Source organism: Zonotrichia leucophrys, chromosome Z (assembly GCF_028769735.1).
Source record: "Zonotrichia leucophrys gambelii isolate GWCS_2022_RI chromosome Z, RI_Zleu_2.0, whole genome shotgun sequence".
Lineage (NCBI taxonomy): Eukaryota > Metazoa > Chordata > Aves > Passeriformes > Passerellidae > Zonotrichia > Zonotrichia leucophrys.
The window spans coordinates 75,287,109-75,302,733 of record NC_088200.1 but is presented as its reverse complement, the minus strand read 5'-3'; the positions used below and the strand labels follow the sequence as shown (position 1 = coordinate 75,302,733).

Genomic DNA, 15,625 nt, shown 5'->3' with positions numbered 1-15,625 from the left:
GCCATCGGCGCGCGCGGCGGCGGCGGAGGCCCCCTGCGCACGTGTCTCCAAGGCGACGGGCGGCGGCCATGAGGCGGCCCAACCTGCTCATCACCGGTGGGCACCGGGAGTACGGACCCATCGCGGCCCGGGGAGCTGCGGCTGTGCGCCCCCTGGGCTCCCAGCCCTGGCCCGGCCCGAGGGGATTCGGGGCGCGGGGTCCCAGCCCGGCGGCATTTGGGCTCCGGGGCCCGGGCCCCCTCAGAGCCCGGGGCGGTTCCGGTGTGAGGCAGCAGCCTGGCTGCTCCGGGGTGTGGGTGCAGCCCGGGGTGGCTTTGCAGCTCCCCTCCGTCATGAGGACGCGCGGCTGCTCCGTGTTACCTGGGGGCTTTCGTAGAAGTGCGGATTTCCCTTGGGTCCCGCACGCTGGGAGTGACGTTCCTGCTCACAGCCCGAGTTCTCTCCCTGTTTTCCCGTTTCACTCCCCTCGCCTGTTTCCCTTTGTCCCGCAACTTTTTGCCCCTTTTCAACCCGTGAACTCTCCGATGTGGGCTGTCAGAAGGCTCCAGGTCGCCTGGCAGTGGCTCTCCGTGGAGACCTGCAGCTCTCCCCTTACCTTTGGCTGTGCTTTGTTCTGCAGGCACGCCGGGAGTTGGGAAAACCACGCTAGGAAAGGAGCTGGCCTCCAGAGCTGGGCTGAGCTACGTCAACGTGGGGGACCTGGCCAAGGAAGGTGCTGTGTGACAGCAGCCCCGAGCTGTGACATGGGGACACGCTGCTGGCCGGGGCCCTGCCGCTCTGCCTCGGGCACTGGGAGCCCCTGCACACCTGTCTGGGGTGCCTGGGTTGGGCTGGGGGAGAGGAGAAGGCTCCAGGGAGATCCTGAAGGGGCTCCAGGAGAGCTGGAGAGGGACTGGGGACAGGGATGGAGGAACAGCAGCCAGGGAATGGCTCCCGGTGCCAGAGGGCAGGGCTGGCTGGGATCCTGGCAATGAGGAATTGTTCCCTGGCAGGGTGGGCAGGCCCTGGCACAGGGTGCCCAGAGCAGCTGGGGCTGCCCCTGCATCCCTGGCACTGCCCGAGGCCGGGCTGGACACTGGGACAGTGGGAGGTGTCCCTGCCATGGCAGGGCTGGCACTGGGTGGGCACTGAGGTCCCTTCCAGCCCAAACCAACCTGTGGTGCTGTGCATTAAATGAATTTACTTCAGCAGGCGTGTCTGTAGCAGCACACTTGGTGCTAAGTAATAAATTACAAACTTGTCCTTGTATGGATTTGTAAACAAAATGTGCCCTGTACTGAACTCTGCCTTTTGCCTGCAATCTCCCAAGACAAAAATGTAATTTTTTACAGAATTGTGAATCATTGTGGTAAATTAATTGTAGCAACTGCTGTGGTGCCCAGCAAATAGCTGTGATTTCTCTGTGCTGCAGGAGAGCTGTATGAAGGCTTTGATGAGGAGTACAACTGCCCAATCCTGGATGAGGACAGGGTGAGTGCAGCCCCAGGGCCACCCCTTGTACTCTCTGTGCAGTGCAGGGGAGCCCCAGTCACCAGCTGGGGTCTCTGCACAAACCACAAACAGGACAGGCTGCTGTGGAACTGCCTTGAGCTGTTTGATTTTCCAGCATCACTCTCAGTCCATGGCTATGGCAATGGAAGATGGCAGCAGCTCACATCCCAGGCAGCAGACACAGAACTCAATGTCACAACTCACTTTATGAGCTTTGTGACCAATCACACAAAGCAAAAGCACACTGACAGTATTTATATCTGTACAGTGAATATTCTATATTGACAGTAGTTCTGTCCAACCACTGTAAGCACAGGTACCTTTGGTTAAACAATGCTTGCTTATTTCAAATGCAATCCCTGCTTGTGAGCCTTCAAACACAATGCACAGAGCTCCATTATTGAGCTTCAACCTTCCTAATATCTTGCTAGATAAACTTTTCTGTAGCTTAGGGTGTTAAGCGTTAATACACAGACCATTGTTCTGCTTGTCCTTGCTTTTCTACAGTTTAAATAATTTTTCTGCTGCCCAATCTCCTGGCTGCTGCTTGGCTCCAGTCACAGTTCTGCTGTCTCTGAGGCCTGCCTTTTGCAGCTTTCCCAAACCCTCTGGTTGTGTGGATTCCCACAAGCCCCTCTGTCTGTCTCTCTGTGCAGTGCAGCTGAGCCCCTCTCTCTCTCTCTGGGGCTGTGCATTTCCAGGTGAGGCCGATCCCCCCCTGGCTGTGCAGTGCAGGTGAGGCTGAGCTCTCCCCCTCTCTGTGTGTGTGCAGGTGGTGGACGAGCTGGAGGCCAGGATGAGCGAGGGAGGGGTGATTGTGGATTACCACGGCTGTGACTTCTTCCCCGAGCGCTGGTTCCACATCGTGTTCGTGCTGCGCACAGACAACTCCTGTCTGTACGACAGGCTGCACAGCAGGTGCGTCACTCTGGGGCCCTGCTCTGCCCCCAAAACCCCTCCTCAGCCTCCCCTCGTGCCTCACTCTGCCTCTTGCTGCTCTCTCCCCAGGGGCTACACGGGCAAGAAGCTGCAGGACAACATTCAGTGCGAAATTTTTCAGACTCTGTATGAGGAAGCTGTGTTGTCGTATAAAAAGGAAATTGTGCACCAGTTACCCAGCAACACTCCAGAGGACCTAGAGAGAAATTTGGATCAGATTATGCAATGGATTGAGCAATGGATGAAGGACAATAACTGACTTTTGGTGAAACAGTAACTGCTGGATCTCTTCTTGGGAGGGAGGGTTTAATAAATTATGTTTTTAATTCTTGTATTCTAAATGAATGTGAGGTTTGTTGTAACTGACTGGGGAGTAGAAGAAAGTTCAGAGTGGCCACGTTGTGAGGATGTGTAACAGCACCCTGAGAGGCAACAGGAGAACTGATACTGATAAAACTGATGCAACAGAAGTGACTGAAAGGATGAAAATGAGGTGGTTGGCCTCAGCAGCAGGAGCTGTGTTCAGTAGCTGAGCATTCTTTAGACCTTACAATTGAAACCAAACCATGAATTCCCCGTGAGAAAACTGTAGAATCCTGGTAACAGGTGGCAGTTGAGGCAGTTTTGATTTCCAGAGGGTGGAACAGTGTTCTGAAAGGAGTTGGTTTGATGCTGAGCTGTGGGATTAAACCTGCTGTGCTGCGCTATGGGTGTGTGAGGACAATGCAGAGTGAGAGGGTGTGGTGCATGGTAAGGTGTTGGAGGGAAAAGAAGTGATGTGAGAGTTAATTTAAAATGATTGCACGGAGTTTTGGGGATTCCTTCACGTGTAAGGAGACATCACCTATTTGAGCACTGGTCTGGAGAGTTAAACAACAAACTTCATTTTTCCTTTTTTCCTCTGCGTTCCCCGTCCCCTGTCCCAATGATGGAGGATGACCCAGGAGCTGCATGCCGTGTCAGGACAGATCCCCAGGGACCCCGAGCATGGTCACAGATGCAGCAGGATCTGCTCTGAGTGCTGTTAAAGCCTGGCCCCCACGGGGGCAGGGCTGCACCAGGAACAGGAAACCTGTCCTCACAGAAATGCTGCTTGGAACGAAACCCTCGTGAAAGATTCTGTAGGAAGTACTTCTTATAAACCCTTTATTTACACGAGTTTGGGTAGTAAAACAACTTTCTTAAAAAATTCTGTTGTGAAGAGTGTTGTCGTCACACATTTACAGCTTTTTGTTCCAAATGTGCTGTTGGGTGTTTTGGGTTTTTTTGGTGTTTTTTTTGGTGACACTTGTGGAGCGATACTCCAAGAGAAAAGTGACGATATTACGAACCAAAACGGTGAAAAACAGTGTGTTTCCTGGGAGAATCGGGCCAGGCATTGTGGCAGCTGGGGCAGAGGCTGCCCAGAGTAGGAAACAGGCGAGGGGATTGTTCGGACAATGTGAGAACATTGGGGTGACCGTGCCTGCTCACCGCAGAGTCCGGGCCGTGCCGGGGGAGGGGACGGGGATGAAAACCACGGAAAGTCAGCGAATGATATATTACGATAAATGATAAAAACCAGAAATGAGCAAACCCCTCCTTCCGAGCCGCTCCCGGAGCCGCCCCGGGGCGGGACCGCTGCTGGAGCCGCGGGCAGCGCGCAGGTGGGTCGGGGTCCCACAGGTGTGTCCCCACAGGTGTGTCCCCCCCGGGAATGTCCCCTCGCAATGTCCCCCAGGTGTGTCCCCCGGGCCGGGGTCTCCCCGCGGGATTTCAGCTGCCCCGCAGCCTCGCGTTTCCCTCCCTGCTGCTGTGAACGCGGAGCTTTCCTGTTTTTCCAGATGAAATCTGGCCTTGCGGGAGGCGCTGTTCGCCGGTAGGTGACGGGGAAAAAACCCCAAACCGGCGGAAAACCTGAAAAAAAAGCCAGGAGGGGGAAGATGGAGGAAGCAGAAGAGGATGACATGACATGTGGAGACTTGGGAAACGGACTGGGAAGAAGACCGGGTGGTGTTTATGAAGGGGAAAACTTACAAAATTCCTATTCAGTTACATCTAGGAAAGGGTCTGGAAAGACTTGTAATTCCCCCTTGTCAGCAAAGGTAGCAGAAGAAAGTGATGCTGCAGCTGTTCCTGCTCCAAAACGGAACAGCTTTTACGATGGATCACTCAAAAAACCTGCCTCTAGTTCCACACGGCAGAATAGCTGTGGTAAGAGCAATTTAGAAGTTAATTATTCACCATACGAAAGGCTTTTGTTAGTGGAAGTGAGCCGTTCAGCTGCCTCACAAAGTGTCCTCAAGTTTAATTGGAACCGCTTTCCAAAATCCCTCAAGGGCTGGGATCCTCCCAGAACATGAGCAGTACAATTGCTTCTCGGTGCTGAAGGCAGTGGCCATTCTTAGTGTAAAATGTCCAGTTTTAAGGTGTTTAACTCTGCATTTGAAAGCAACATTTATCAGAGAGCATCCTGTGGTGAGTGTACCGGCATGGGTTTGGCTGTGTCTGTGAAACTGGGTGGCACTGCTTGGATTCCTGCTTTAAGTCAGTTAAAATCTTCCTAAAGAGAGTTCCTAAAGTTTATGGCTAACTATTAAAAATCTTTTTTGCTCTTCAGTTGAAATTAGTGAATTGGCTTACGTTAGGGGTTAGGAAGTAGCTTTCAGAACCTGCGTTGGCATTCATCTTCCTTTTTTTGTGAAGGCAATGCTGCTGTAAAAACAATCAAACGTAGGCAGTGCTGTTCATTACAGTCTGGCTGCTTTTCTGTCAATCTTTAATATTTTGACTCAGGTATTTCTGTGTAACTTACTTATTTCTCTCCTCTAAACAATTCCCTGTCATCCTTTCCACAGTAAGCTATCTCTGCCTCCTGAAAATTGCCCCTACTTCTAAATAGTGCTGGCTGTGTTGACAAGTTACAGTCAGAAAAGAATCCAAATAATTTTTTTTCATCATTATGACAATTTTGTTGGCTTTATTTTAAAGGAAGTTATAAGAGGTTTGCCTTTATGACTCTTTACAGCAGACTTTTTTCCCGCATTTCACTTCTTCAACTGTGAAGCAATGTGTTTGAAGCTTGTATTGGTGTGTTTCTTAAATCTGCTTATTGGCTCCACAAGAAAAAGAGAAACCCACAACACAAAGATGAAAACTCACCTTTGTATGTTACCCGTTTTCAGGGTAAAATCCCAACCTTTTTTTGCTTTAAATGTTACAATATTTTATCATTTATTATGTTCCATTGGTCTTACAGAATCTAATACTGAAGTGTCAAATGAAGAACTGAAGCAGCAACTCCGGGAAGCTCTGGAGGTTGGTAAGAGTGCCCAGGGTGCTGCTCTCCAAATCTTCATTTCCCTTCCATGTAACCAGAGAATCTGGGCATGCTGGGAGAGTTGGATGTGCCCAGGTTATTGGAATTACAGCAGGAGTTGGAAGCTTCTTTAATTTTTATGTCAGGAAATTGTTGTAGTGTGAGGTGTACTTTATATTCTGGGAGGTTTGTCTACAAAATATTTTTAAAGATGGAGAGAATATTGAAGGTACTGTTGTACTTTTCTAGCAGATGTTTATGTTTTATTAAGCTTTGGGGCTTGAAAATGTACAGTGCAAACAATCTTTGGATTTTTAGTCTGCACGTTTCTTGAAAGGTTGTTAACAGGAGGACATTTGGATTTTACTGTGGTTAAATGTGTTGGGGTGTTGGCATCACAGCCAGCTGACTTCAGCTGTAAAAAACCACATTCCACCTGCACTGTGTTCTGTGACCTCAGGTGAGCCCGTGGAACAACATCATGCAGGTAAAACAGAGGTTTGTTTTTTGAGGAGGGGAAATTTACATTGGTTTCAGCTGAATCTTATCAAGATTACCTTGGCTTTTACTCAGCGTGTCTACTTTGCTTTACCCCAGGAACTTGAAATTCTGAAAGTTGAGCTTGAAGCATCTCAAAGACAGCTTGAAGGGAAAGATGAAGCCCTAAGAATCCTGCAGAGCATGGTAGGAGCTGTTCAGAAATCTCTTGGTGGTAACAAGGAAAAACAGAGGAAATCTGCTGCTGCTCCTCATCAAAACCTCAAAAACCTTAAGGCCTTCCCAGGGCTGCAATTTACATCATTGAGTCTGCAGGTGTCTACAGACTTGCCTCTACAATTTACTGCCAACTAGTGTGTTATTTAATAAGACTTTAGTGTTGTAGCAATTCTTAAAATTTTAGCTTTGACAATCCTTGAGGATTTATCTACTAAAGATAAAATTAAGGCCTTTTTGCAGTCCCTTATGTTGAAGATTTAGGCAGTGCTTGGAATCCTGCTGCAAAAGCATGAGTATTTCGAGTTGGCTGCTCCATCTGCTGCCCTAGGGGACAGTGTGCCTTAAATGTCAGGTCGTTCTTTTGTTCACCATTTGTAGTATTTTTATTCTCTTTGATAACAAATTCTGCTGAATCCAGTTCCTGGAATTTAGCCTACTTACAAAAGCCATTTCTCGTTGTGTGGTTTCTAGCATCACATATTTGTAGCCACTTAGGCCTGGATCAGAGCTTAGGTGTGTTGTAATCCAGTTGTTCAAGGTGTAATTTCCTGCACAAGCCCTGGAGAAGACACAATCTCAAGCTGAATGATGCTCCAGAGGTTCTGGGAATGAAACCCAAAAAGTTTGTTGTGCCAGTTAGACTTGAGATCAGAACCCTCTGAGGCTCACGAGGAGGCTGCTGGTGTTTGTGACTCTGCACTCTGCTGTTTGACTATGAGTAGGAAACTGAAAATTAACTCAGTTTAATCACAGTGTTTGACAGAGTTGCATTTTGGGCTCTGCTTTGGTTGTTTGTTGATTTTGCAGGCAGTATTTGATAAAGCCACGAGCCATACAAAAGCAATGCTTCAGAAAACTGAGGAAGAAAAGAGGACTCTAGAGAAGGTAAGTGTGGGTTTTTCCTTCACACAGAGAAGCCCATGGCTATTGAAAAGGGGTTATCAGACTGACTGTTTAAATCAGTGCATAGCTGACATTAATTCTAGGGGTTTTATAAAAGGAATTCCTGCTCCTTCTCAGCAGAAAGGGAAATATTAATTTATCTTGTTATCTGTTATTTGGTCTCAGATTGTCTCTAAGATTTCTGCCAAACCCAGCACTCCTGGCATCCTTCTGGGGGGGAACCCTGTGACGAGCTGCTACAAGTTTGTTTTGTTTCCACAGGAAATAAATATTTTGCAATGGGAAATTGAATTTGATCAGGACAGATTTAAAAACATAGAAGACACCTGGGCGGAAAAATATGACAGGTATTGGGCTTACACTGTGTATCACTGGGGTTTTTGATTGATTTTTAAAATTGCACTGAGTGCTCTATGTCTTCTGTTCTGTGTTCCAAACTTGCTTCCTCAGGTTCATTGTGTTTTCCCGATCCCCTTCCAAATTCTGGAGCATTTTGATTTTTCACACCAGTCACATTTGTATTTTTCAATTAAAACTTCTAGATATATTGTCCTGATTTCTTTTATTTTTAGGTGTCTGTAGGCTGGCTTTGCTAGGCTGAGTTGTTTTTTATCATATGATGTTAGCCAGCTGGGGACTGATTATTCTTATTTACCCTAACCATAGATGAGGCAGAGAAAATAATGGTATGTTCATACGTGTGGAAATATAATTTCCTGGTTAATCATTTCTTTATTGTCTGGCACTGTAGGTCTGGGCATGAGTACAGGTAAAATACAATGCCTGAGAGAGAGGCTGATCAAGAGATTCTTTGTTAAACAGGAGTCACTCTGGGTGGACAGCAGGTGTGGCTGGGCAAGAGGAATGTGCCAGAGGCACTAAACTAATTATACACAACCGACCTTGAGAAATGGGACCAGCAGGCTCACTCATTTACATGTAGAAATTGTATCTCTGAAGTCTACCCATGAGAGTTGTTGTCATTTTTTGTTATTATTATTGCTGTTGTTTTTACAATTCAGAATATACTTTCACTTAAATATATTTCAGCTTCAAATCAAAGGATAAGCTACGAGTTTACAAACCATTCCAGAGACACGTTTGTCAAGGGCTGCCTCTTGAAAGGCTCCCTGGCTTTCCTGTCTGAGTAGGTTGGAAATGTGGCCGTGCAGTTTGGAGCCACACAACTGGTGTTGGCTGGTGGAAGACACAGACACAGGATCTCATCTTTTTCTGATAGTTTTCTGACATCTGAGGCAGCCAGACAAAAAGAATGAGCATTTTCCTTTGTTTTTTTTCCAAGTGAAATGATTCAGAGTAGGCTGCATTTACTGAGAGCTGAGGTGCACCAAATAAATTGTATTGCTTTGACATTTAGGATGTCAGATTGCCAGTGTTCTGCTCAGGAGGGAAATGCTGCAAGGAAAAATGCATTATCAGTGTGCATTGTGTGTTCTCACGTTGAAACACCTGAAGGCACAGCTGTTCCTGAAAACAGGATTCAGACTACAGGAAGTTTACAGACCAGAGCTGTCGCTCTTCAAATATCACTTTTGTTCCTTCAAGGAAATAGGAAATTTCTAGCAAGTGTTTCAGAGGTTCATAATTACCAATTTCTTTGCTTTTCTAATGGAAATGTGACACTTAAACTAATCTCTTGTTAAAGCTATGGGCACTGCCTACTTACACATGAAGGTTTGGGATTTTTTAAAATTTGTATCTAGCACTCAACTCCTTTCACTTTTGATTTTTTTTATTCTGTCTTTCAAGTAATCCTAATTTTAATTTTCAGAAATATTAGATACCATGTTTTAACAGGTTATTTTTTAAATTATTGAGTGCCCACTTAAAAAATGTTTTTAAGATTATAATGAAGCCATTTTCTGACTTCTACAGGATATACTGTGAAAATGCGGCTCTTAAGGAAGCATTGAAAGTGAGGACAGAAGAAATTAAAACACTTAAGGCTGAAAATGCAAGTAAGCCAGCAGCAGCTATTCCTCTGGATACACTGTTTTTTAGGAATAAATCAGGTTTTAGGTCTGATGGAAGATTCCTGTGGGGATCAGTGTCTTGTTGTGGCAGCTGATCTTAGTGGGTATGCAGAAGCCTGGAAATTAAACTGGAAAGCAGCCAGGGCAGCCACCGAATTAGAAGACCCAACTCCCTTTCCGTCATTTTTGCCTTCCAAAAAGCTTTGAAATAGCTGAGTTAAATCATCCCTTGCCCAGTTTTGTGCTGTTCTGAATGGGAGGCTGCCTGACTTTTGAGTGTACGAGGAGATGGGCACTCAGTCCTGAGGCAGAGCAATACAGGAAATGCTCTCTCTGTAAGTGGGCCATCACTTCTGGGAGAACACACAAGCACAAACAACTGGGAGATGAGTTTCTCCTTCTACGCTCTCATCTTGTTCCCAAACTGATGCTTGAGCTGTAAAGCTGCTTCATTCGGGTGTAGTTGAACTCAGAAATTAAGAAGTTGGAGCAGGGGATATTTGTAATCTCTTTCTTTGTTTCATTTTGTAGTCCTGAACCAGCAGTGCTTGGAATTTCTTGCAATGCTAGATGTGAAACAACAGAAAGTTTTTCAGGAGAACATGTTGAACAAAAGTGACATCACTGATTTCACAGGTCTTGAAGTAAGTATTGCCTGTGTGTTTTTCCAAAGAGCTGCTTCAGAGAGATGTTTGTGTGTGAAAAATGCCAATCACTTGTTTTTTAAATTTTTAAAATTTTAATAGTAATAAAATGGTTTGAGAAATAGCAATATAATGGTTATAAAAACAGCAATATAATTAGAGTAATAATAATTTGGACAGTTAGGATTAGGACAATATGAGACAATAGAAACAAAGATTTACGGATGCCTGGCTACCTCTTTCTGGGCAAAATAAGCCCAAAAAAGGACCCACGTGAACAGAGGATTAACCCTTAAAACAACAGCCTGTTGCATATCCATACACCTCATCCATGATGCATAAATTCCATTCAAACACAGGATTCTGTCTGGGCACTGTCAGCTTCTTCCTCTGAATCCTGACGGTGTCTCCAGGGCTGAGCAAGGCGGAAGTTCGTTTTCCCTGATAATGGAGCAATAAATTCTGTTTCTCTGAAAGATTCGGGTGTCCTGTGGCTGCTACCTCACTGCGAGTCCTTTCTCTAAAAAAATATCCTACATAGCATAGTTTCTATTTTAACATCATGTTACAACCTAAAACTATATTTAATGCACTATTTCAGAAAATTAAGACAGCATCACTTTCTAACACAACACATATAATATTAATTTGAATATTTGCGAAAAGCCAATCATAAAATATGCGTTTTTCATATTGTGTGAGTTTTAGGTTGTAACATGATGTTAAAATGGAAACTATGCTATGTAGGATACTTTTTGTAAAGAAAGGACTCACACCAGATAGCAGCCACAGGACACCTGAATCTTTCAGAGAAACAGAATTTATTGCCCCATTATCAGGAGAAATGAACTTCTTCCCGCCTTGCTCAGCCATCCTTAATCAGGATTCAGAGGAAGAAGCTGACAGTGCCCAGACAGAATCCTGTGTTTGAATGGAATTTATGCATCATGGATGAGGTGTATGAATATGCAACAGGCCGTTGCTTTTAAGGGTTAATCCTCTGTTCACATGGGTCTTTTTTTAGGCTTATTTAGCCCAGAAAGAGGCACCCAGACCATACGTAACTCTTTGTTTCTGTTATCTCATATTGTCCTAATCCAAACTGTCCAAAATTATTATTCCTCTAATTATATCGCTATTTTTCTAACCATTTTATTACTATCAAGCTTGTAGCATTTTAAGAAGCAGCGATGGGCGGTTGTGGCAGCTCTGTGACCTCTGGCTTGCTCTGTGTTGCAGCTGGCAGTGCTGGGAGCCTGCGCCTGCAGCCCGGCCGAGGGGCAGCCCTGCCCCTGTGCCAGAGTGGCAGCTCTCACTCGGAAGCAGCTCCTCCATCTCAAGCAGGAGGTGAGGAGGCCTGGCAGGGTGGGGACGAGCAGGGGGGTGCTCCTGCACCAGTCCAAACAAAGCCAGAGACACCCAGGCGCTGTTGACACAAACTCTCACAACCACAATGGATCTCAAAATACTGTAAAGTTTGTTTGTGATGCTTGTAATGCCATAATTTTTCCTGGTGGGAAAAAATTTTAATTGTATCTACTCAGCTTTACTAATTAAGAAAAAAATTTTTTTTTATTCTTTTTCTTTCTCCCCGTATTTTTTTAATTTGAAAAAAGGGAACACACCCTAAGTGTGTGCCCTCCATGAATGTACACACTGTGCATGTGGACTGGCACTGAACCTTTCCCTTCCTTCCTGGCAGTGCATTTCACTCCTCCCATGTTGGCATCAGCTCCCACAGCCCGCTCACTCAGCTAGGGCAGCAAGCTGATCTTGCTGGAAAAAACCTGTTTACCTCACACTTAAATCAATTACGTGAATTCCAGGCTCCTAACTTTTTTTTCTATTTATTGAAATCGTGTGGATTTAAAATTTTTCTTCTATTTTGTATTTGACTCTGGAAATGCGGTAGCCATCCTTGTGGTCCTGCTGCAGAACTTCCAGTTGGCTAACTGGTTTTGCAAATAGGTTCTGGCCTGTCCCTTAAGATCCCTGATATAGGTTCCAATCTCCTGCTCCTTTTTCTCTTGGCCTGGATGTGATGGGTTATTATTTTCTTCCTTGAGCTCTTGTACAAGTGCAGAGATAAATAAATACACAGAGATGATTGTGTAGGTGGCTGGGGATGTGAATATTTGCAGACAATGAAGAACAAGGACTTTAATACACATTTCAAAATACATTTCTTTACGTGTCAGGAAAACCCTTTGGTTCCTTGCTACTTCCTTGATTATATTTACTTGCAAGCTGTCTGTGCCTTAATTTTAAACCTGCTTTTGCTTCCAAATTATCTAACATGCTTTAAATTTCCCCTGAACTAAAACCAGATGGAAAGCCTGAAGAAGAGTAAGGATGAAGCGTACATCACGGCAGATGCCTTCAGGATTGCGTTTGAGCAGCAGCTGATGCAGAGGCAGGAGCAGGCCCTGAGGCTGGCAGAAGTGATCAGTGTGAAGAAGGAGAGCAGATTTGCAGGCTGGAGACGCCTGCGGGGTGCTGGTAGCTGGGCAGTGTGTCTGTGTGTCTGTCTGTGTGTGGGAAGGGCAGGGCTTGGGCACTGCCCCGAGGAAAGTGACCTCTGGCTGGTTTGTGTGCTGCCAGCAACTGCTCTGGTGTTGGGGTTTTGTTTCGAGTTAGCTCCATGGAAGAGTTGGGGAAGGGGGAGAAATGCAAAAAAACCCAGAAAAGTATATTTGGAGCTTTTTTTAGCTCCAAATGGGGTATTGAGCAACCTGGTCTAGTGGAAGGTGTGGAACAAGATGAGCTTCAAGGTCTCTTCTAACCCAGGACACTCCATTATTCACTAGAGTTCTACACAGATTTTTTTTTTCCTTAAACATTTTTGGCCTTTTATTATGCATCTGTATCAATATCAGTGTTCTTACACTAATGCAGAGTTACAAAGCCCTGTGTAAAAGAGGAAGAATTCCAATCTGTAAAGTAGGAATAATTCCAATAATCTTTTTATCCTTTTTTTTTTTTTTTTTGAAAGAATAAGAGAAGTATTTAAGTGCTTACATCACGGTCAGAACCACTGCAGACTTTAGGAACAGCACAATGTTTGTTTTGACTGTTGGCCAGGAGGTGCCAGGCTTGGAAGTGTGGTGTGTCTCCCAGATCCCTTGGGCTTTCCTGGGGTGCAGCACTACAGCAGCATAACCTTGAGTAGCTGTTTCCCCTACACTGATACCATTGCTTTCAGGCTCTGTTAGCTGGCACATCTGTTCCTTAATTTTAAGGTATTTTACTATTTCTGGAATTATCACAAACTTAATGTAAGTTTGTGGCCTGTGTCAGAGAATCTATTATTTAGGCTACTTATGGTTTAACAACAAACTACCATGAATTATTCTTTTACTAGAGCATCAAAAGTGTATTTTCCAAAGAGCAGAAAGAATTCTCAAAGTGCCCACGTTTAAGGTCTGTGTAGCCTTTGTGGGACAGCAGGAGCAGTGGGAACCTGCCATGTCCCATGCAGTGGAGGAAGCTGCAGCTTGTATTGCCCTTTTTTATAGGATCGTTAAATTAAATTATTTTTAATTATTACATTATTTTCTATGGCTTCCAGGTTTACAAGTGCTTTACCCCAGAGTTGTTTTTCCCTACCTGAGCAGTTCTGCAGCTGACACACCTGTGTTTTCCACAGAGCACGTCAAGTTGGAGGGCAGCAAGACCAGCCTGGGGCGGAAGCTGTCCAGCCTGCTCTCGTCAGAAGGGGACTGCAGGAGGGTGGAGGAGCTGGACAGTGCCCACGAGATCCTGAGGATGTTGATTGATCTGGTCAGTACCTGTGTCAGTGTTCAGAAACACACAATCACAGAATTATTATGTGCAGGTGCTTTTATTAAAGAGCTCTGGGTGTCAGGGGTACAGACCCAAATCTGACCTCACATGGTTTCGGACCAAATATGTTTTTATATTTTATCATTATATAATTTACATATTAATTATTAAACTTACATTGTTCTATTGTATACATTGATTTCACCCAAGCATGGATTGATCATGATCCCCTCAAACCTCTAACATAGTTTCTCATGATTCTTCAAACAATAATTATATCTAATCACATCAACAATTATACCATTCATCATATACTGACTACACAGGTGCAGTTTCCCAAGATCTAGCAGACACAAGACCTAACACTTCCCAAGGCCTACCTTTAACATTTATCGCTGCCCGGGAGTCTCTGTACAAATCCCAGACAGGATGAGGCTGCTGTGGAACTACCTTGAGCTGTTTGATTTTCCAGCATCACTCTCAGTCCATGGCTATGGCAATGGGAAGATGGCAGCAGCTCACATCCCAGGCAGCAGACACAGAACTCAATGTCACAACTCACTTTATGAGCTTTGTGACCAATCACACAAAGCAAAAGCACACTGACAGTATTTATATCTGTACAGTGTATATTCTATATTGACAGTAGTTCTGTCCAACCACTCTAAGCACAGGTACCTTTGGTTAAACAATGCTTGCTTATTTCAAATGCAATCCCTGCTTGTGAGCCTTCAAACACAATGCACAGAGCTCCATTATTGAGCTTCAACCTTCCTAATATCTTGCTAGATAAACTTTTCTGTAGCTTAGGGTGTTATTCTAGCCAAGCGTTAATACACAGACCATTGTTCTGCTTGTCCTTGCTTTTCTACAGTTTAAATAATTTTTCTGCTGCCCAATCTCCTGGCTGCTGCTTGGCTCCAATCACAGTTCTGCTGTCTCTGAGGCCTGCCTTTTGCAGCTTTCCCAAGACTCTCTGATTTTGTGGTTTCCCACAGGGCCTACTAAGCCTAGTTTTCTTTCCAGCTCCCTGAATTTTCTGTGATTTTAAAGTCTTTTACTATCACCTAGTTCACCTCTGGGAGTGTGTGTGCTAGCTGGGTTCACAGTACCCCGAGCTGAGCCTATCCTGCTCTCCTTCCTCTCTGCAGGTGAACGACAAGGAGGAGGCCCTGGCGCACCAGCGCAAGGTCAGCTACATGCTGGCCCGGGCAGCGGAGGCCGGGCCGGAGCAGGCCGGGGGGCACACAGCGGGACAGTGCCGGAGCCCAGGAAGGTGTCAGAGCCCAGAAAAGCTCGGAAGACTCAGAGCCCAGCGTCCCTCAGCTGCCTCTGCCCCAAGCCATGCCCATGTGCCCCTCACGGGAGCAGCCGCCGCACTGCCGAGGCCGAGCTCCTGGCCCTCAGGCATGGCTGAGGGGCTGCGGGCACTCCCGCCATAGTGTGGCTTTGTGAAAAAGATTGTCGTGGAAACACCAGGAGCTGTGTGTGATGGCGTCATGTGGGGCTGATGGCACAGCGTGACGGGCCCTAGGGGGAGAGGGGTGGCTTCAACGGCTCCATGGGGCAGGGTGTGCTGGGCCCTGGGTCTCCCCTGAGCCCAGTGTCCAGGGATGGAGTACAGTGATATCACTGGGGGAGTGATGTCACCGGGACGGGCACAGATAGAGCTTGATGGAGTAGCAGTGACATCACTGTGAGGGTCTGATGTCACCGGAATGGGCACAGACAGGGCCTGAGGGTGGCTGATGGAGCGGCAGTGACGGCGCCGCGGGGTCTGAGGGTGTGACAACACGAGACCCAGATGGGAAGGGCGCCCCCTGCCGGGGGGCAGGGATCAAAGGGGGTGTGTGACC

General features: G+C 46.1%; 2 protein-coding genes across 2 annotated transcripts; both read left to right on the top strand.

The window, feature by feature from the left end:
- AK6 (adenylate kinase 6) lies at nucleotides 1-2,771 on the top strand. The gene is made up of 5 exons (XM_064736525.1): nucleotides 1-96; nucleotides 620-712; nucleotides 1,412-1,470; nucleotides 2,264-2,409; nucleotides 2,500-2,771. Exons 1-5 carry the CDS (start codon nucleotides 69-71, stop codon nucleotides 2,687-2,689), a joined length of 516 nt encoding a protein of 171 aa, XP_064592595.1. The 5' UTR covers nucleotides 1-68; the 3' UTR covers nucleotides 2,690-2,771.
- A 1,486-nt stretch (nucleotides 2,772-4,257) lies between these two features.
- CCDC125 (coiled-coil domain containing 125) lies at nucleotides 4,258-15,283 on the top strand (the record flags this gene model as incomplete). The annotated part of the gene is made up of 12 exons (XM_064736811.1): nucleotides 4,258-4,288; nucleotides 4,462-4,623; nucleotides 5,669-5,727; nucleotides 6,326-6,412; nucleotides 7,253-7,330; nucleotides 7,610-7,695; nucleotides 9,245-9,327; nucleotides 9,874-9,986; nucleotides 11,226-11,333; nucleotides 12,314-12,485; nucleotides 13,633-13,766; nucleotides 14,921-15,283. Coding segments are annotated over 12 exons (1,404 nt in total), but the record flags the coding sequence as incomplete, so codon positions are not given.
- Between the last annotated feature and the right edge of the window lie 342 nt (nucleotides 15,284-15,625).

What these genes read in the sequence shown, in the direction of transcription:
- AK6 (XM_064736525.1), top strand. Translation starts at nt 69, where the DNA reads ATGAGGCGGCCCAACCTGCTCATCACCG. An exon ending in GGGGGACCTGGCCAAGGAAG is followed by an intron (nt 713 to 1,411) that starts GTGCTGTGTGAC and finishes TCTGTGCTGCAG; the next exon opens with GAGAGCTGTATGAAGGCTTT. An exon ending in CAATCCTGGATGAGGACAGG is followed by an intron (nt 1,471 to 2,263) that starts GTGAGTGCAGCC and finishes GTGTGTGTGCAG; the next exon opens with GTGGTGGACGAGCTGGAGGC.